This window comes from Cibotium barometz, chromosome 24 (assembly GCF_041138505.1).
Source record: "Cibotium barometz isolate CiBa-2024 chromosome 24, ASM4113850v1, whole genome shotgun sequence".
Classification (NCBI taxonomy): Eukaryota; Viridiplantae; Streptophyta; class Polypodiopsida; order Cyatheales; family Cibotiaceae; genus Cibotium; species Cibotium barometz.
The window spans coordinates 39,816,004-39,837,823 of NC_141069.1; the positions used below are offsets into that span (position 1 = coordinate 39,816,004).

The window sequence follows — 21,820 nt, forward strand, 5'->3', positions numbered from 1 at the left end:
GTGTTCAGCAACCAGATCAATGAACCAACCAACTTCCGGTACTGCGAGGCATCAACTGGCTCACAAGGATCAGTAACGGTTAACTTTGTGTTCGGGTCCATCGGCGAAGTAATAGGCTTGCAATTCTCCATCCCAAAGGCCTCAAGCAACTCATGAACATACCGCTGCTGAGAGACGAAAAACCCCCTCTGGGTCTGCCAGATCTTCAATCCCAAAAAGAAGTGGAGTAAGCCTAAGTCGGTCATCTCAAACTCCTTTGACAAGGCAGCCTTCGTCACTCTAATGTGCTCCACATGACCGCCAGTGAGAATGAGATCATCCACATAAAGGATGATAAGTGTGACTAAGCCGCGTTCCCGAAAGAGATACAGGTTCGGATCTGCAACCGATCTCTGAAATCCAATCCGAATAAAGAAGGAATCAATCTTCTGATTCCAAGCCCCGGGAGCCTGCTTAAGACCATACAAGGCCTTACGTAGCCTGTAAACCATACCTTCAGATCCTGGAACAATAAAGCTTGGAGGTTGCTCAACGTACACCTCCTCCTGCAGGTCACCATTAAGGAATGCAGATTTTACATCCATTTGATACACGGGCCACCTCTGAGAAGAAGCAAGGGAAAGAACGGTTCGAATCGTGGACATCCGCGTTGTCGATGCAAAGGTATCCTCGTAGTCGATGCCTGGCCGTTGAGCATAACCTTTAGCCACAAGTCTGGCTTTGTGTTTGTCCACCGACCCATCAGATGCATATTTGGTCTTAAAGATCATTTGACACCAATGACTGACCGCTTCGACGGCCTCGGTACAAACTCCCACGTGTTGTTCTTGTCGATGGCATCAAGTTCCACCTGCATGGCTTTCCTCCAAGTATCCTGTGAAAGGGCTTCCTTTACGGAAGTGGGCTCTTTGTCCCGCATGATACGAGACATCAAAGCATAGTTCACCTGAAGAATCTCCGCTGGGTTGCTTTACTCGAACAGATCGTGGCCACCTAGGTACTCGAACAGATCGTGGAGCCTCCTGTGGTCGTGGAGGCTCTACTCCAGCTGTCCTGTGTTGACTGAGGTTGATCAACTGGAATGATGGTCTGGGAATCATCATCAGACTCTCTGGATCTCCAAGAAGTGGCAGCTCCTCGACAGTGGATACTAGAACATGCTCGTCAACGACCACATCCCGGCTGACAACAATCTCGTTTCTGTCTAGATTATACAACCTGTAACCCTTGGAAAGAGAGTTATACCCCACAAATACAAGCTTGCGGGACTTGGAGTCAAGCTTCCCCCTTTGCTTCTTCGGAATATGTACATACGCGCCATGGATTCCTAGAGTATGAGTGTCACCTTTGAAAGGTTTTCAAGCAATAGCTTCACCACGTGGCAGACAAAGATCAGGTTGCTCTTGATGCGTAATGGAGTATGGAACGTGGTGAAAGGCATTGATGAGAAGGCATAAGGTGCGGAAACATCTCCTCAAGTTCAAGCTTGGAATGATTGAAATGCACACATCGGCCTCAGTCTTGCTGACAACTTCATTCGTCATCTTGACTTGGATAAGCCGGCAAAAGGGTATGGGATAAGTTAGAAAATCTTTTTGGAAATAAAATCAATAATTCAAAGGTTTCTCTTAAAACAAAAGTTTTATAGTACTAAAATGAAAGAATCTGAATCTCTCCAAGACCATTAAAGCACATTAGGCTCAATCATCCTGTAGTTCATCACTTTAAAAGCTCTGCCAGATGACGACAACATGAAAGCAGTTTTGCTTACTAGTCTTGAAGAGGCTAGCATTCTCCGAGTGGCCCGAGAGATGAAGTACGATGAGATGGTGGCTATCCTTATTGATGAAGATTGGTGTCATAAGGATCAATTATCAACTTTGACAAAGCTTTCTACGGGAAAGATAAAGGCAACAGAAGAACTAGAAAAGCCGTGAAAGTCATGAGTTCTCAATCATTTTTGGCACATGTTCCCTAGACCTCTGTGTCTCTGCATGTCCATGCTTGTTAAGCCTCTAAGCCATGCTTGTTGAGCCTCTTAGTCTCCAAGCTCATTGCTGTCTGAACCACGCTTTCTAGCCTCTGAGTTTGTAGCAAGGAACATATCTTACGTGGAGCATTAGAGTGCAGTGTTGAGCCCAAATCATCATGGCTATCTATCTCGGTACATCTCCACCTTCGCTCCGAAAGGGGGTTTGTTGGGTTTCCGAGTCTTTACACGTGGTGTCTGTTTGTGAACAACCCTTGTATGTGTTTGTGAAGGATCACTTATGTAAGTGGGTGTGAAAAACCTCTTATAGCTGTTTTATGTGTGAATGTGATGATCAATGATGTCATTGGCCTAGCCATGTGTCATTGCCCCATAAGGCTTTTAAGCCTATAAAAGCATGTACTTGGTGTGAGCTTGACTATCAATCATTAATCAAAATCATCATTGAGTTGTGCAATCACTGGCTCCTATTTCTCTTACTCTCTCTCTTTCTATGTACACAGCATGGGAATCTTCCATCCCCCCGGCTTCTACTCATTGCTTGTGTAATTCTTCAACCAAGTCACCATGGCTTGATCTCTCCATCTCTCCTTCTAGTGTTGATTCTACATATTCTCTCTCTACAGCACTATCTCTTGTATCAAAGATTAAAGTGGATTGCTTCATGCTGAGTGACATAAAGGTATAAAAAAGGCCTTGCTGCGTGTTACACGATCATACTGGCTGCATGTTACAAGATGATTAAGGAGGAATCATTTGGTTCCTTGTGCTTTGTACTTTGCCTATATAAGAAGGCACTAAACCATGAATAAAATGTTGAAGCTTGCTATCTAGAAAACTTGTGTTCATTAAGAGTGTCATCACCATTAGCACTAATCACTTCATCTAATGATGCCCACATTATGTTTTGATCCACCCTAATCACTCCTTAAGCATCATGGTTAGCGCTTTCACCAATTCTTACAGCCTAAGTAGCACCATTGGCCAGTGTTGAAAGAGATATGCAGTTTGTGAATTATTTTATTATGCATAAGAAAGTGAATGCATTTGTTGTGATCTTGAACATAATTTTTAGTCAAGTACAATCCACAAGTAGTGGTTTGACTTCTTAAGGCAAGTGCTTGATTGCACATAGTCACTCCCCCTTTTTTTAAATTTTCAAGTGAACATACTGTGAATGTTAAATTCTTTGGAATCTTCTGATAGAGAATGCATGTTTAACACTGATGCCAATTACATTTAAGATTACTTATGCAAAAATCATTTTTTTTTTTTGGGTTCGTGCAGGATTGCGATCTAAAAGAGTGGCGAAGCTAAAGCCAAGCGTTATTCAATCGCAACCAAAGCAGGTATTGATGTCTTTTTGGAGATCCTTTATGTTGATGCACTGTCGGTAGTGTCTATGCAGGTGTAATAGGCATTGGGGGGTCACTAAGATGAGTTGGCAATATGATTGGAGGTTTCGGAGTAGTAATGGGCATATGCAATGCGTTGCGGGCACGTGTGCATGCTTAAAGCATATTGAAAAAGATGGCTTTCAACTTTTAAAACTGCCAGATATCAGCTGTGCAAAAGCATTCCCAGCCTGCCCTGAAGCCTGCTGGTTGGCTTGGACAGTCTTGGAGCACATTACCTGCTCTCCATGTTGAAAAAATGGCTTTCAACTTTTAAAACTGCCAGACACCAGCTGTGCAAAAGCATTCCCAGCCTGCCCTGAAGTCTGCTGGTTGGCTTGGACAGTCTTGGGAGCACATTACCTGCTCTCCATACAGTGGAGATTTCTAACCCTCACCCATCATCTGGCTGTACGTGTCTAGTGTGGCTGCATTGTCTGCCTTCACAACACCTTTACACGTCCTACTAAGAGCAGCTGCACAGCTGCATACGATGCCTGGGTCCTGTGCAGTGTTGAATTTACAGATCATGGGACCTTTGTGGACCAAAGCTGAAACAGAATCCTTTTGAAGCATTGAGACTTTATGCTAGCAAAGGACTTGTGTTGGATATTCTAGACCTTTTTTTGTGGTTGAACATGTCTTTGTGGACCAAAGCTGAAGCCTGAAACAGAATCCTTTTGAAGCATTGAGACTTTATGCTAGCAAAGGACCAATGTTGGATATTCTAGACCTTTTTTTTGTGGTTGAACATGATGGGATTGCATTGGAGCAGTCTTGAACCAATCAGGCCATGTTGTGGCCGATGAATGTCAAAGCCAACAAGGAAGCAGATGCATTATCTCGGAGACCCTTGAGCCATTTGTATGGCAGGCATGTTGTGCAATGGGTCTGTGCTGCTGTTGTTTTGGTGAAACTATCGTGCTTGCAATTCAATGTTCCTTATGGAGTACTATGACTGAGTTTTTGGCAAAGGTATATGCTAGTGGACTTGAGTACATGCTATGGACAGATGTCCAGATCCAAGTTTGTGCTTATGGGTGTTTTCCTTATGCGATTGCGAGGACGCTTAAGGGGGGGAAGTATGTTACATTCCGACCAGCCTAGGGTCAAGGCTAGGGACGCATGTGCTAACCTAGGATTAGGGTTAGGGTTAACCCATGAGGCTTAGCCAAGGACATGGGGACTTGAAGGGTTCACATGTGGGCTAAGGACGCTAGCAAGAAGAGGTCTAGATTGGCTAAGAGCTTGTAAATAATAGCCACGTGATAATAATGGCTAAAAGCTTATAAATAAAGCAATAAAGCTTTATAAATAATAGCAGGTTGCTTATAGCGGGGTTATTACTATATAAGGGACCTAGGGTCACTTACTAGACACAAGAGATCAAGGAGCCATGCGGTAGCTTGGGGCTTCTACAGAGTGCAAGATCTCAATGTCGTCATCGAGTTGTCATTGGGTGGCTTGGTGGTATGGGAAGCTAGGTTGCGGTTATCGGTAATTGGCAGGCTCGTGGCAATCTTGCCTTAGGCTCAGGGGTGGTTCGAGGTACTCAACCTTCGCTTGGGTGGTGATCTGCTAGCCACAATCTATCGTAGTCACGCAACGAGTTTGACGTTCAGGTCTGTGGAAACCTTGCTTTGTTTTCTCAGGTATGTCCTCTATCTTGATCCACAGAGGTTCTATGTCAGATTATCCATGAGCACAGTCTAGTGAAGACCTTACACCAAGGCCCTATCTTATGTTCTTTTAATAAGAGGGCGTTCACACACCATTGGACACTTACTAGACTCTGAAATATCCAGCCAACCCCCTTTGGAGTGAAGGAGTGTCATCTAAAAGAGACACCTTCAGTGTGATGATTTGGGCTCTAAACGGCAATCATGTGATACAAAAGAACACAATGATGATGCCAACACCTGAAAGTAAGATAAAAAGGAGTGGAGCCTTTTATAGAAACAAGGCTTACAAAAAAGACATTCAAAATATTCATATTTTGGGAGACTTCTTGGGTAGAGAACCCATGACTACAAAATATTTTGGGGGACATCTCAGGCAGAGAACCCTTGACTCATACAAAAGGATTAAAAAAGCCCAATCAATATCTTCCTCGTTAAGATGAAGATTTTCCATGAGAGTGAGGGCTTTGTCTTCGGCGTTCATTTTCATCTTCATGCTCTTGCACCAAGTTTGCATGATTCTTTGATTGCTTTTTGGCCAACACCTGTCTTCTATATGTCCAAGCTTTTTGTAATAGGTGCACTTGATGGTCCTTCTTTCTTGTTTGCCTTTCATCTTGAAGAGGAAGGCTTTCTCTGACTCAAGTGTTGCTTTAGTCAGCTCTCTAAGATGGCAGTCTTCATTAACAATTCTTTGTTATCAATTCATCATATTCCATGTCACAAGACATCCTTAGTATTGGTAGGATCTCATTGAACTTTGAAATCCCTTCTATGCTGGTGGATACATAGTTGTTAGGTACGATACCGTACGGTTTGTACGATACGATACCGTACGGGAAAATACGGTACGATATATTTTTTTTCTTATTGTACGATAAAATACGGTGTTTTAAAAAAATACTTATAAACTTAGGTATTTTCAATTCTAGATATGGAGTATTTTAAAAAGGAGGGAAGCATCATAGTATAGAGGAAGCTCAAACAGCCATAGATAAGCAAAAAAAAGACCATTACCTCCCAAAAATTTATTTTTTTTGAAAAAATATTTTTTGTTGAAAAAAAAATTAGGAAAAAAATTTACTTTTTTCTGAAAAATCTGTACAAGTTCGTACGGTATTGTCGCCATACGGTATTCCGTACGATAAGCCGTCGTACACCATACGGAAACAACCCTGGGTGGATAGGACGGATTTCATATCATCTTCACCAACTTGTGCTTTGGTGTCAGCAAGTTGTTGAATGACGGAGCCTAAGTTGCTCAAATGTTTGTCCAAAGTTTGATTCTCATTCATCCTTAAGTTAAAAAACTTTTTCTTAAGGAATACTTTTGAGTTGTTGATTTTGTTGCCAAATAGGTGTCAAATATGAATAGTGATTAATGTGGGGATAAACCAATGGTAGGTGGTTGTGTAAATTAGCACTCTAGTGTGTGTAAGCTTAGGTTTAAATAAAGCGGCTCTAGTGTGTGTGAACCATAGTCACCAAAAAACCCGTTTTGGTTTGGTGAAACTTGCGAAACGTTTTGTGACAAAACAATTCTACAAAACCTTTAACAAAACGTTTTGTTCACTTTTAAAAAGTTAAATTTTTTCATTTTTTTCCTCCCAAAAAACGCGTGCGACTGTCGACTGCCCCCGATTTGCCTGTTGTGCGCTTTTGTCGCTGCCTCACCTTCGTGCGAGTCTATTGTAAGTCTCCATGCTGTTGCGCCCAGGCCCCACATCTGCCCACGCGGGAGATCCCAACGCCCCACATATGCGCCATGTGCCCCTTGTGCCCTCTAAGCAATGATCAGTTTCCACTGTTACCCCCTCTTCTCCTCCTCCTCTTCCTCTCCCTCTTTGCCCTCCTTACCTTGATCTTCTCTTTCCTCTCTCTTCTCTCTAGTATGTATATATAAATTAAAATTTCATATATATATATATATATATATATATATTTCCAAAACTTGTGGTTTTGTAGGTGACGGACGAAACCTTTAGAAAAAATACCTTCAAAACTTGAAACGTTTCAAAAACGTTTCTGGTGACTATGGTGTGAACAACCGCTAGTGTGTGGGTTCCTTTGTGTGTAGGAACAATCTCTTAGAAGGATCTTATGTAAGCAATGATGTGTAAAGGTGACACCTCTTAGGGACACTTGGCATCATGCCTTGACATGTGGCATGTGTGGTGGTAGCATATGCACACACCTTGTAAAGGGGGGTCTCTCCTATAAAAAGGACCAAAATTTTATAATACAATTATGCTTTCCACGATTCATGTACTCCCCTAATCCTTTGTTAATGTGTTGATTATCTTGCTAGTCAACACTAGTCTCTCTCTGCACATGAGTCGTGCTCTTGCTCTCTCTCAATTGAGGGACCGACTCTTGCTCATTCCATTGGGACCAAGAAGTGGTATCAAAGCTAGTCGTTGCCTTACAGAGCCAATCGCCATTGATCTAGATCTTCTCGCCCCACCGATTCAGAGCCATCTCCACCATCTCGCGCCACCTAGATGGGCGGTGGTAGTGCGTAAATTGCCACCGCCGGCTTTTGGGGCGGCTCTAGTGGAACAAAGACCACCTCCAGCGGCTTAGTCAGTTTTGGCTCCGTCGGCTTTGAGAACCAACGCCCCCCCCCCCCCCCCACCTTAACCCTCTTTTTGGAGCCGGTGTTTTAGAGCTTTTTGGGGGTCTTTATGACATCCGTCAAGTGGGGGAGTAGAGGCATTTCCAACCAGCACAACATCTTGCATACAAGGTATATAAAATTTTGGGCTTTTTTACATATATCTGTTTTGGGGCAAAATCAAAGTATTTTGTGCTAAGAATTTTGGGGATTCTTGTTTACAAGGGCTGAAAACCTATGAAGTGGAAGCATCCATAGGCACTCCATTACAAGTGCACACTTTAGGACCTTCCATTCTTGTGCATGCTTCCCAGAGCCTAGTTTTTCTCACTCAAGTATACATTTTGTTCTCGGTATACTGTGGCGATCGCGTCCTAAATTTTGACAAATCTCCATGTCTTGTGTACATATCCTAGTCATCATTCATCAGTATTTTCTTACAAGCATATAGGGTGCATCAAGGGTTCTCTTCCAAGGTGGCGTTCTTGTTTTGAGTGCACATAGTTGGCTTTGAGAAATCAAGCATTGTGAGAGGAGATGGCACAGTGATGATTTGATATTTTTGGCTATATGGCCACTGAGGATAGACTTGAAGGCTCTAATTATTTTCTGTGGAGCTTTATGATGAACAGCTTGTTGATAGCTAGGGGATTATGGGAGATTGTCACTGGGGATGAACCCTGTCCTCCCTCGGCACAGTATCCACAATAGGTGGGGCTAGAACAATTTCTCAAGCTGTTGTTGGAATTCGAGAGGGTCGTCCTCCTATTGAAGAACAATGTAGATGGGATTCTTGTGATGCCCAGGTGATGTCCGTGATCGCTGTCTTAGTCAAGCGGTCCATCATACTTCACATTCGATCTTGCAGTCTTGCTAGAGTTGCTTGGGTGGTCCTCTAGACCATGTCCCATTCCCATAATGAAGCATGAGTCATGTACCCGATGAGGGAGCTGGACAACTTGACCATGAATGAGGTTCCATCGCGGATCACCTTACCAAGGTAATCGGTCTAAAAGAACAGTTGTTGAATATAGATGAGTTAGTTGATAACTTTAAATTGGTCACCACCATTCTTAATTCTTTACTTCAGTCCTATCAGAGTTGTCATACTTCTCTGAATCTTAATTCCTTGCCTGCTGAATATAGATGAGTTAGTTGATAACTTTAAATTGGTCACCACCATTCTGAATTCCTTACCTGAGTCCTAGTAGAGTTTTCATACTTCTTTGAATCTCTCTATGAAAGGAGGCAATCCTATATCCTTTGAGGTGGTGGTTGGATTACTCTCTATGAGGAGCATACAAGGAAGAACTTATCCATGGGTGATGCAAGTAGAGGAGATCAAGCCTAATACCAAGAAGAAGAAAGAAAAGTGACCGACCTGCTGAATATAGATGAGTTAGTTGATAACTTTAAATTGGTCACCACCATTCTTAAGTCCTTACCTGAGTTTTATTAGAGTTTCCATATTTCTTTGAATCTCTCTATGAGAGGAGGCAATTGTATATGCTTTGAGGAGCTGGCTGGATTACTCTCTATGAAGAGCAGACAAGGAAGAACAGATCCAGTAGTGATGCATGAAGAGGAGATCAAGGCTAACACCAAGAAGAAGAAAGAAAAGTGTCATTATTGCCACAAGCCAGGGTGTTACATCGAAGAGTGTTGGAAGAGACTTGTAGAGCTGAAAGCTGATGAAGACTCTACAAACTTTGCTACTTCTACCTCCGATGATAAAAGGTAGCAGCCAAAAGAAAAAGCAAACCTAGTCAATGATGACTAGGCTTTCTAGCCATATTATCACTATGGGGGGGAATGTTAAATATTAATTGTGATTAATGTGGGAATAAACTAGTGCTAGGTGGTTGTGTAAAATAGCACTAGTGTGTGTGAACAACCACTAGTGTGTGGGTTCCTTTGTGTGTAGGAACCACATCTTAGAAGGATCTTATGTAAGCAATGATGTGTAAAGGTGACACCTCCTAGGGACACTTGGCATCATGCCTTGACATGTGGCATGTGTGGTGGTTGCATATGCAGAGACCTTGTAAAGGGGGGTCTCTCCTATAAAAAGGAAAAATTTCATAATATGACTCATGTATACTTCCCTAATCCTCATCAATCCTCTATTAATGTGTTGATTATCTTGCTATTCGATGTTAGTCTCTCTCTGCACATTAGTGGTGCTCTTGCTCACTCAAGCCCCAAGCTAATCAGTGCCATTGCTTGTGTCATTCTTGTCCTCCCACGTCAGGGTTTTTTGGGCATGTGCTTTTCAAGATTCTTCTCCATGCCTTTGACGATGTTCCATACTTTTTCTCTCATCAAGTTAGATCTTAGTTTGCCATGTTGGGAAGTTTGCCCCAATAAACTCTCAATGGACATGTTACTCTTGTGTGCCTCCAAGCTGCAGTGTTGCACCCGTCTCCTTGTGTAGCCACCTCAGTTCCACTGTTGTAGCCGCCTCCACCACCACTCCCGTGCCACAGTCTTGTTGAACACCTGCATCCAGTGTTACCTTGAGGACCTACCTTGGTTCATACTCCACCAAATGACTTCTTACAGGTTGTGTTTACTCTAGATTGGGCAACAGAGTTTTACAACTGGTCACCATAGGCTTCGTCTTTTGCTCATATCTCTAGTGTACTTCGTCTACAAGAGAAGGGATTTGGACTTGGACTCGGACTTGGATTTGGATCTAGACTTGGATTTGGATTTTGGATCTGGTACTAGCCCGGTGAGAGATTCTTGTGGGTCATTCCTGTCGTGTGCTCGGCATTAGAGATCTCGTGCCTCAACTTCGTCATTGACTTGGATACTCTACATCGGCATATTTGTTTTCTTTTGTATTCATTGATGTATTGATCTTGGCCAGCGTGCCCGTGGATTGTTCCTGAATAAATTCCTGAAAGGGGGCGGGGCTTGTTCCCGGCTCAGTGTGGTGTACTGTGCAAAGATTCCTTCTCTCTCTCCCTCTCTCTCTTGGATACGTGGTTGAGACTGTCATGGCACGCCCTGCTGGGCTTACACTTAGCTTGCCTTTCTCACCGCCCGCCCCGCCCCGCCCTGCCCTGTCCCAGCCACTACCTTGTATGAAAGACTGCCCCATGTTGCAGTTCCTGATATGCAGGCATTCAAGTTATTGGACCCCTCTTTCAATGCAGATTTGGGCAATATCTCAACTTTTTGTGACTAGATCATGATAGAGATAAGAGTCGTAAGCAGCTCATGCTCCAGAAGTCCATTAAGCCAGCAGAGCAGGTTGACAGGTTCATGAATGGCTTGAAGATATCAAGCCCTCATTAGGCAGACAATATTGAGAGGCACAATAAACGGATTTGTTGTCGTCAAAAAACTACCTGCAGCATTGTATATTGTGTGTGTTTGCACTCATTAATATCATGCCCCTGACATGATTATTACTTTATCATCATGGCCTCACATGGGCTGTCCAATAATGCAACAGGGTAAAGGTCATGAGGATCACCACTTGCCCACTTCCATTTGAGGGTTGCAGATGAGACACAGGATGGGAGAAAGTGAGGCGGCACATGTAAAATATAAACAAACACAAAATCTCTCCGGATCATCAATTAAATGTCGCCCACCTCCTTGCAGGCTGCTTGGTCTAGCTGGACATGTTTCTCTGCTTTTGTGTTTGTGAGCTGGATTTTTGGTGGACCCATGCAGCCTGGCAGGTGGACATTGTGAACCGCATAGCTTCTGCATGTATTTGTTTCTCTGATGGGAGGGTGCCAGGTCATACAAGACAAAGGGTGGGCACCCATTTTTGACTGGGCCTAATGTTGGGTTTTATGCTGTGTATGCACCCAGAGGAGTGCTAGTGATCATCAGTAGGTTACTGGGGCACTTTTTACTTCAGTTAGTGGAGGTTTTTTCCCCCAGTTTAGTTCATTTTCACTTATATGCAGTTTATAAGTGTTTTGGTCCACCCGGCACATTTATGGCCGGTCATGTGAACACTTATCCTTTAGGGGTCACTATCATGTGGCTTGTACTTCACATTTTTCTATCATTGAGAAATCTACAGCAGTCGTGTTCACTCCCTGCTGGTTTTCTATGCTTGTTTTCTTTCTGTAAACCCTAACCCTAACCCTGTTTAGGTCTTCAATTGGTATCAGAGCTTTGAAGCTCTACACTACCTGCCCGTACACATCAAGCGCCGCCTTTAGCAGAGCATTGAAGCTCTGTGTTGCTGCAGCCCGTACAGCTGTACCAGCCCGTACAGTCAATCGAAGTCACCACCTGTGCGCCATCAGCTAACATCTACGCCTGCTGCCCATAATCAGCCGCCTTCAGTCGGGTACTACAGTACGCCGCCTACAACGACTATAAGTGTCCTTCAGTCGGGTACAGTGCGCCGCCTTCAGCGCACGTGTACCAGCCACCGGACGCCTACAAATTCAGCGCACGTGCATCAGATTCGAAAGACTGCGCCTGTCATCAGTGCTGTTGTACCTGCTACGTACGCTTGTACCTGCATACAGCTCGACTGAAGCTGACGTGTACCTGCTGTGTATCTGGTGTTCCTGCTCCGTACCTGCAGTCTGTCAAGCCACCGTACGCCTACGCCTTCAGTGCCAATAGTACAACTGTGCGCCACCTTTTGTGGAAGTCGAAACCTGCTTCGAAGTCTGCGCCTCTGTACAAACCTGCGCAGGACAGTACCTGCTCCGTACCTGCACAGTACAGTCGAACAGAACCTGCAACGTCAACATTAAACTTAGTCTACTGCTTTCGTACATGCTTCAGAACAGCACCTCGACTGATTTGCTGAGTACCTGCACAATACAGAAGTGGTAAGCATTACATATTTTGAATACTGGGCATTCTTATTTTTCTCTGTGAAAAATACACAGGCACACCAAGCAGTTTTTCTATCAAGAAAAATACAGGCACAAAAGGCAGATTTTCTAGCAAGAAAATATACAGATTTTAGCACAGTTTGGGTGCAGCAAATTTGGGCATTTTTGGGGCATTTTGGCATTGTGTACGCCATTTGCTGCCCTACTCAGTCATTGGTGCATTAAGCTGCACATTCAGAGGATTGAGAGTGCAGGCAGATTTGGGTAAACTGTATTCAGTGGAGTACAGTTGTTATCAGGGTTTTTTTGCTTTTGGGTTTTTTGGTAAACAGGTACAACATTGTGCGTAAAGCATAATGGCAAATCAACAGCAAAGTGATGTATTCACATATTTGTCTAAGGAAGACAAATTGGATGGCACGAACTACTCCTTGTGGAGTTTTATGCTGAAAAATGTGCTTGTGGCAAAAGGTCTTTGGGATTTTGTTAGTGGTGATGAACCACGTCCAGGTCCATTGGCTCCAGAGACTCCTCCTCAAGGGGGTGCTCGTGGACGAGGACAACAGGTACAGGCTCCAGGACAGCCATTGCCTGTTCAGAGAACAAATGCTCAAAAGACATGGGATGCCAGGGATGCACAAGCATTGTCACTCATTGCATTGTCAGTTCAGAGGTCCATTATACCTCATATTCGGTCAGCTGGCTCTTCACAGAATGCATGGGTGACTTTGGAGCAGATGTATGCTGCTCGTAATGAGGCTAGGATCTCATTTTTGAAAAGAGAGCTGGAAAATCAGAAAATGAATGAAGGAGATGATATGTCGAGCCACTTAAACAAGCTGCAGGATTTGAGAGAGCAACTCATCAATGTGGATGAGATTATTCCTGAGACACAGCTTGTGTCCACCATTTTGCACTCTTTGCCAAGATCTTACTTGGCTTTCCATACCTCTTTGAACCTCAGCATGAGGAATGCTGTTGAACCCCTCAAGTATCAGGAACTTGTTGCTCTCTTACTACAAGAGGAGCAAATGAGGAAGAATATGAATATGAACACAAATGCTGAACAAGCATTTACTACAGGTCAAAAGGGGAAAGGGAAATCTCAGCCAAAAAGTGCAAATCAAAATTCAGGTGATAGTGGTTCTTCACAGGATACCAAGAAAAGTAATGGACAGCCCAAGAAGAAGGGCAAATGTCATTACTGTAAGAAGCCAGGTCACTACATCACGGAATGTAGGAAGAGGATTGCCAAAGAGAAGGCAAAGGAAGCTGGGATGTCTGTTAATGATGCTCCTAAAGCTCCTCCAGAGACTGCTTCTTTTGTTGAGGACAGAGATTACTGTTTTTTTACATGCAGCTATGATGCCTCTTGGTCTACTCAGGCACTCAGTTTGACAGAGCATGCATGTACTTGGTATTTTGATAGTGGTGCCTCAAAGCATATCACATCTCGCAGGGATTTGTTTAGTCATGTTGGCCCTGCCCCTGTTGGCAAAACTGTTCAGTGTGCCAACAATGCTTCATATCCAGTGTGTGGCATTGGGGAGATTCAGCTTACAGCCATTGATGGCTCCATTCTCCGCCTTACAGATGCCTTATATGTACCAGGGATAAAGAAGAATTTGTTGTCCATTTCTTCTTTAGCACATTGTGGAATGCAAGTCCACTTTGATGATGATAAATGCATGGTCAGAGACAAAGCAAATGCCTTGACCTTGATGCTTACTGGTACATTATGTCATGGACTTTATGAGTTGGATGCATTTCAGCCAGTGGATCAGTCTGCTTATCATGCATTCACTCTTACTCCAGCTATGGTTGATGCGGAGTTATGGCATGCTCGCATGGGGCATGTAAATTTTGGTAGTCTTATGCTTATGCAGCGACATAATATGTTTACAGATCTCCACGTGGGAGGCTCCACCAGCGGCCTCAACGGGCACTGAGTCTGAATCCTCGTCCATCGGGGTGGGACCTGCTGGCCGCCTATCCCTGACAGGAGCATAAGTGCGGATAGGTGCCTGTGCGCCAGCCGGAGTCGCCTGTCCGCCAGCCTGTGCTGCCTGCTGGCGTCTGCGACGACGGTCCCTGCGGGCCGGGCGTTTCCGCCGGCGAACCTCCTGCCATCCGCCAGCCTCCTGGGACTGCGCGGCATCCTCCGCCGGGGCCTGCTCGTCAGATGATGGCGCCTGCTGTGACGAGCCAGGGATGTCCGGTCTCTGAAGTGGATGGCCACCCCTCGGGTCTCCTGCAGGGGGTCCGGAGGCGGCATAACGTGAAGGATGAGCCCCCTTGCGGGGACAGGCGCGGGGGGCCCCCCACCCTCCTTGGAGCAGATTCCTGAGGATCCTGGGCCGCACTCTTCGACCCCCGGCTCCCCTTCCCCTCACCCGGAGAGCACTCCTTCCACCCTTCCTTCTCCCCCCCCAGCCCCCCCTCTCCCGCCTCCCCCGGCGGCCCCCCCTGACACCTATCCTCTGGCAGATGCCTCTCCATCCTCTCCTCGCTCTCCCCCCTCCTCGCCACGAGCCCCCATCCCTCCCTCGGCCTCTCCAGGATACTTCGCCAGACCACCCACTGCCCCGGGGCAGCGCAGCTGGGTAGGCCAGAGCACAGTCCAGCGGCTGTTCCACCGCCACTCCGGGCCGGTGGAGATGGCGATCCTCGCCTCGCCCGCCACAGAGTTCTCTCCAGCCTCCCCTGGGGGGCCCCCGCGAGTGATGGGGCTACCAGTGGATTACGGTTTTTTCAGGTGCCTCCAGCTGGATGCTGGCCCGTTCGAGACACTGGTCGCGCCCTTGCGAGTTTGCGTGGTGTGCCATCCCTCTCGTTCTCCCTCTGTGGTGAGCAGCATGGTGGCTTTCTCCTTTCCTCTCAGTGTTGCCCCAGACACAGCATGGGATTGCAACTCTGTAGAGGAAGTTTTGCGTGATCAGATACTGGAGTTTTCTCATCACTTCAGTGACTTGGGGCTCACGGACCTATTGCAGACCCGATTACACTCAGCCCGCATGAGCCTGTTTGGTATAGGAGACTGGCGGGCGGATCCGGTCCACACCTCAGTTGAGGCGGTGCTTCTGATTCTCCTCCATGCCGCCCCGAGGGTGCAGCCTACCTTTAGATACATATATGCAGAGGATTGGTCTCACGCCTATGCCCTGGACAGGGCGAAGGCGGAGTGGGGCTGGACACAGAGACAGGTCTCCCTCTTTTTGGAGAGACTCCGCACCCGGACAGACAGTGATTATTCTCCCTCCAAGCCGGCGCCCAAGACTCACAGAGTGGAGGGCAGATCATCCGGGCCGGCTGAGAGGGGTGAGCCAGTGGAGGCTGCTTCACTTGCCATAGCTCATCCATGAGGATCCTCTCATGGAACATCCAGGGTCTCGGTGGACATCGCTGCTACATTGGCCGGGGCAGACTTCGCCAGGAGATCCAGAGGGCTCTCGTTGGAGGACCCATCGATATCCTTTTCATCCAGGAGCACCACCTTTCTGCGGGGCGTACCCGCACCTGCGGGAAGATCTTGCCAGGCAGGAGTCACACTTTTTGGTCACCGGCATATGGCTCCCAGGGGAACCAGGGTGGAGTATGCATCTCAGTCAGCGAGCAGCTTCTATCTGAAGTTGTGGACTCTGGCATTCTGGTCCAGGGTCGTGCGCAGTGGATCATCCTTCGGGTTGGGGAAGACCGCATTGGCTTCCTCAACTTCTACGCCCCCAATGGGGCGACCGGGAGAGCCGAGTTCTGGAGCACCATTAGGCAGTCCCTCCCCTTGGCAGACCACTGGTGCCTCGGAGGGGATTGCAACATGCTGGAGGATGCAGAGGACAGGATGGGGGGCAGCCAGGAGACCATTCATGGGCCGGAGCTAGCTGCCTGGGAGGAACTAGTGCTTCAGGTGAGAGGCCAGGATCCGTGGACTCTCCCGGAGTTTGGCAGGTTGCAGGGGAGCCTATCTTTCTCGCGCTCGGATAGACGGGCCACAGGGGTTAACCTATCCCGCATCGACAGGTTTTACATTGATGAGTGGGCCTGTGCTAGAGGTGGCACAGTGGGCATACTTGCAGGCTCCTCGTTTTCAGATCACTTTCCAGTGCTTCTCCAGATTGAGGACCCCACGAGAGGAGAGCAGAGCCAGAGCGTCCGGATTCCAGATTGTCTCATAGAGGAGCCCGAGATCGCGATCGGAGTTGAGCAGGTCTGGCAGGAGCTGCAGTTCAGGAGAGGATCGGCAGCCAGCGATCTTGCCAGTGGCTTGCAGGAGATTAGCCAGATGCTCAGACAGGCTGCCTTGGACCGGCTGGAGGCTTTCAGAGAGCAGGAGAGGAGCCTACGGAGGAGTCTAGCGTCCCTCCAGAGACTCCAGGAGAGGGATCCTACGAGCCCTTGGATCTCAGAGCAGATGGAGTCAGCTCGCACGGAGATCAGATCCATCGAGGAGAGGAGGGTGGAGTTCCGATTCCATGCTCGGGCTTCCTTTTGGACACAGGCTGGGGACAGAGTGACTCGAGACTTTTTTGAGGCGATAGGGCCTCGCTTCAGACGGGAGGGTCTCAGGCGTCTCCGGCAGGCTGATGGCCAGGTTGTGGTGGATCCCCCCAGGGTTCGGGCTATAGCCACAGATTTTTACAGGGACCTTCTCTCTGCTGAGCCAGCAGATGACAGGGTGAGAGAGGCTCGGGAGGCAGTCTGGAGCTTCACGAGACCGGTTGTGCCGGCCCATTTACAGCACTCCCTTCTCTCCCCCTTCTCGGATACGGAACTGGAGGAGGCTCTTCAGGCATTACCTCGGGGCAAATGCCCAGGAGAGGACGGTCTTTCGGTGGCTTTCTTCCAGAGGTACTGGGGCCTCTTACACAGGGGCTTCAGATTGGCATTCCAGGAGATTATGGAGTCTGGAGTCATGCCGGACAGCATGGCTGAGGGCTTGATCCACTTGATCCCCAAAGAGGGAGGAGACAGACTGGAGATTAGACAGTGGAGACCGATCACCTTGCTAGGCACGGCCTACAAGGTCCTAGCTAAGGCGATCAGCAGGCGGCTTCAGCCTCACCTTCCGGACATCATCCACTCCAAGCAGACTGGCTTCATCCAGGATAGGAGCATTCTGGATAACATTTTCTCCTTCTGGGAGGCTACGGCTCTGGCTAGATTTCGACAGGAGGATCTGGCAGTGCTCCTTCTCGACTTCGAGAAGGCATATGATCGGGTGGACTGGGCCTTCTTGGAAGGCACTATGGAGAGGATGGGCTTCCCCCCTCAGTGGATCCGTGGGGTCTCTGCACTCTACTCATCGGCTCATAGCCAGGTGCTGATACAGGGCGTGCGCGGAGAGAGGTTCCAGCTCTCGCGCTCGGTGCGGCAGGGGTGCCCCTTAGCGCCCTTTCTTTTTCTTTTTGTGGCGGAGGCCATGAGCACTTTTTTGACGGCACAGGATACAGGTTTGCGGGGCCTCCAGCTTCCCATCCGTACCTCGGAGGAGCTCCTAGACTCGGAGTTTGCGGATGACACTGCTGTCTATCTTCAGGGAGGTGAGGAGAACCTCCGCCGCTTCGCCTTAGCCATGGACAGGTTTTGCAGAGCTTCGGGCGCTTTGATCAACTGGCACAAGTCGTGTGGGCTGTGGGTCAGCTCTATGCCCCCCCGACTTGGAGGCCAGTTGACGGTTTTCAGTGGCTGCCCCCTGGCACTACAGTGCGTTATTTGGGATGTTATGTGGGCATTGACATATCTCCGGAGCAGCAGATAGCCCCCCTTCTTCTGAGCATTCGGAAGAAGCTTCTGTATTGGAGTACCGCTCGTTTATCTCTGGCTGGCCGAGTAGTCGTGGCCAACCAGGTTCTGCTTGCTACTATGTGGTACATCACTTCCTGCTGGGCCTTCTCTCGGGCATGCATTGGCCAGGTGCAGCGGCTCATCAGGAACTTTCTTTGGTCCGGTGGCGACGGGCGGCCCGCCAGGGCCAAGGTGGCATGGGCGGTGATCACTCAGCCGAGGGAGAGAGGCGGCCTGGGCATTGTTGATCCTATTTGCCAAAGCCGAGCATTGCTTGGCAAGTTGGTAGTTCGTGGCCTCCTGCCAGGCGCCGAGCCGTGGAAGGAGTTTCTTGTTTCCAGGATGCTCAGCCGCACCCCCTCTCTTAGCGGCCCCTGGACCCCCAGCATTAGGTGGATCTTTACAGAGCAGCGATCCAGAGGAGTGGGCCTTGGCTTCGAGGAGCGTTTTGCAGCTAGCCTTCTGAGGGCCTGGTCGCATCTGAGGCCGTCACTCTTCCAGACTCCTCCGGGCACCGATGAGGAGCGCCTGAGGCAGCCATTGATCTGGAACCCCTTGATTCGACTTCCCAGTGGCCATATGGTTGGATCGCGGTCTCACGTGTCGTGGGGCCCTTTCAGCTCCGGCCCAGCCCAGTCCCTGGACGACTGGATATGTTTTCAGCAGCTGCCTCTAGAGGCCCAGGAGAGGAGACTCAGTGGGATGAGGGGCAGAGAGTTGATGAGACAGGACATTGAGGCGGCCATCCCCCGGGAGTGGCGGACCCCAGTACAGGACCCTCCACCTCCACAGTGGATGGGTGTCTTTACTCGGCATGAGATCCTTCTAGCGGTCTGCGGCACAGCGGAGAGAGTCGCCCCACTCACTTTCGAGGTGGGAGAGGGTGGCCAGCTTCAGAGGACACGACTAGATTTGGATGGGCTCCAGGGTTGTATTCTTCAGAGGGTGCGGGTGGTCGGCTTTCATCAGAGACATTGGCATGTAGACCCCTCACCGGCCTCGATAGGAGAGGACTGTTCTTGGAGATTATGGGCTTGGGACAGCAGGCCTCTTATTCGCCTTCAGTGGGATCCAGGTGAGTGGTTTTGGCGAGATCCCTACTTGGCCCCTACCAGCCCAGGCATCCCCTTTTTTCAGTACACAGCGAGGCTGGGGCGGCGGATTCAGAGGCACAGGATAGCGAGCACCCCGGCGGCGGCCGAGCATTGGCGGCGACAGGGGCTCTCCCCTGCCTTTCTTAGGGACTTCTGGCAGCGCCTTTGGGCCAGCTTCCGGCCCCGGAAGGTGACGCTTTTTCTCTGGCTCACAGCGCATAGAGGACTGGCTGTGGGGGCATGGCTAGCTTTTGGCAGACACCCAGCGTCCTGCCCTCGGTGCGGCCATGCACAGGAGTCGCAGCGGCACTGCTTATGGGATTGCCCACAGGCTCAGCAGGTCTGGCAGCGCGCTCTCAGGATGGTTTTTGCAGGCTCACCAGGTGAGATGCTGGTGACGTGGGGTGCGGTGGCTTGGGCCACGGACAGCGGCCCGGCCCTTGGATATGAGGACGTCCCTGGCAGCGCGACCATCCAGGTCTCTGACAGGGTGATGGCGGTGGTTCCGACGCCAGACTTCTCATCGGCAGCCCCTCAGGAGGGGGTCGGGCACAGATGGGAGATGATCAGCAGCATGACAGCTTGGCACATATGGAGAGCCCGATGCAGGGAGGCCATTGACCGCCAGGCGACTCCACCGGCGGAGGTCATACAGGCCCTCTGGGTGGACATCATTCACACATTGAGAGGACACTGGGGGAAACTCCAGGGCGACTCGGATCGCATGAGAGGGCGCCGCAAGGCTTTCCTCCGCACTTGGCACCCTGGCCCTTTCCTCACCGCGAGGGGCGAGGATGTCACTTGGCACTACAGGCCTCCAGTCTGGCTTTTCTCACCTCCCACATGTACTACTAGGTAGCCCCCCCCAGAGAGCGGCCAGCCACGGGGGTGGAGCTCAGGAGTTCACGGTGTTTTATCCCTCCTTGCGAGGTGAGCTTTGTAGCCTTATGGCGTTTTCTCATTAACTAATAGAAGGATCTTTTTCCCGGAAAAAAAAAAATATGTTTACAGATCTACCTCTCATGGAGAAGCCTCCAGATCACATTTGTGAAGGATGTATTTTGGGAAAAATGCACAGGTTTTCCTTCCCACGTGATCAGGCTCTAAGAGCAACTGCAAAGTTGCAACTTATACACAGTGATCTTTGTGGTCCCATGCAGACGAAGTCATTAGGTGGTTGCTTTTATTTTGCAACATTTATTGATGACTTCTCTCGTATATGCTGGGTCTATCCTTTGACACAGAAATCACAGGTATATGATGCATTTTTGGCCTTTATAGCACTTGCTGAGACAAAGTCTGGATGCAAGGTGAAGACTCTCCGTTCTGACCGAGGGGGGGAATATATGTCACATGTGCTGAATTCTTTTCTTGGGAGTAGAGGTATAAAACATCAGTATACTACTCCTTACACTCCACAGCAGAATGGGGTTGCAGAAAGGAAAAATCGGTCACTCATGGAGATGGCCAGATGTATGCTAAAGGCAAAAAGACTACCACATATCTTTTGGGTGGAAGCAGTAATGTGTGCTTGTCATATTTTAAATCGATGTCCCACAAAGGCATTGGTTTCTATTACTCCTTTTGAGGCTTGGCATGGCCGCAAGCCTTCTGTATCGCATTTTCGTATCTTTGGGTGCCTTGCATATGCACACATACCCAAAGAGTTGAGGAGGAAGCTTGATGATAAAGCCACAAAATGCATTTTTGTTGGGTATAGCCGTGAGAGCAAGGGCTACAAGTTATATGACCCACTATCCAGGAAGATATTTATCAGCCGGGATGTGATTTTTGATGAAAAATCAGAATTATCCATGGCTGGTTATGAGGCAAATCAGGCTGAAAATGATGTATTTGAAGGTCTTCTACCCATGGAGTTTCATTCCACAGTTGGTGATCCAACTCATGAGGGTAATGGACAGCCAGCAAATGATGTAGGTGGTGCAGAAATTCAGCAGCCAAATGAGCCAGAAGCTGAACCAAATATGGGACAGCAGGCACCACAGGTCAGACATATACCTAGATGGTATTTGAGGACATTACAGGACAGCCATTTAGAGGGTCCTCTTGCTGGTCGTACTCGTAGGGAGACAAGGACCAATGAGCATGCACACATCATAGATTTGAATCTGGTTATGGCAGCCAGTTTACAGGATGATGATGAGCCTGATTCATTTGTGGATGCACGAGATAATGTGCATTGGAACAAAGCCATGCAGGATGAGATTGATTCTATTAAAAAGAATCAAACATGGGATTTGGTTGATCTGCCCAAAGGCAAGAAAGCCATTGGTACTAAATGGGTCTACAAGTTGAAAAGACATGCAGATGGATCCATTGACAGGTACAAAGCCCGTCTAGTTGCAAAGGGCTATGCACAGAAGAAGGGCATTGATTATGAGGAGACATTTGCTCCTACATCCCGTATGTCGACACTTAGGTGTG

At 48.1% G+C, this 21,820-nt stretch overlaps 1 protein-coding gene across 4 annotated transcripts in view; it reads left to right on the forward strand.

Annotated features, from left to right (window-relative positions):
* The window catches only part of ASHH1 (SET domain group 26), a 50,757-nt gene that overhangs the window by 13,325 nt on the left and 15,612 nt on the right, over nucleotides 1-21,820 (forward strand). For all 4 annotated transcript variants that reach the window (XM_086818605.1, XM_086818607.1, XM_086818606.1 and 1 more), the window contains exon 2: nucleotides 3,278-3,339. In XM_086818605.1, coding sequence (XP_086674731.1) covers nucleotides 3,278-3,339 — 62 coding nt within the window. The remainder of the gene's footprint in view (nucleotides 1-3,277; nucleotides 3,340-21,820) is intronic.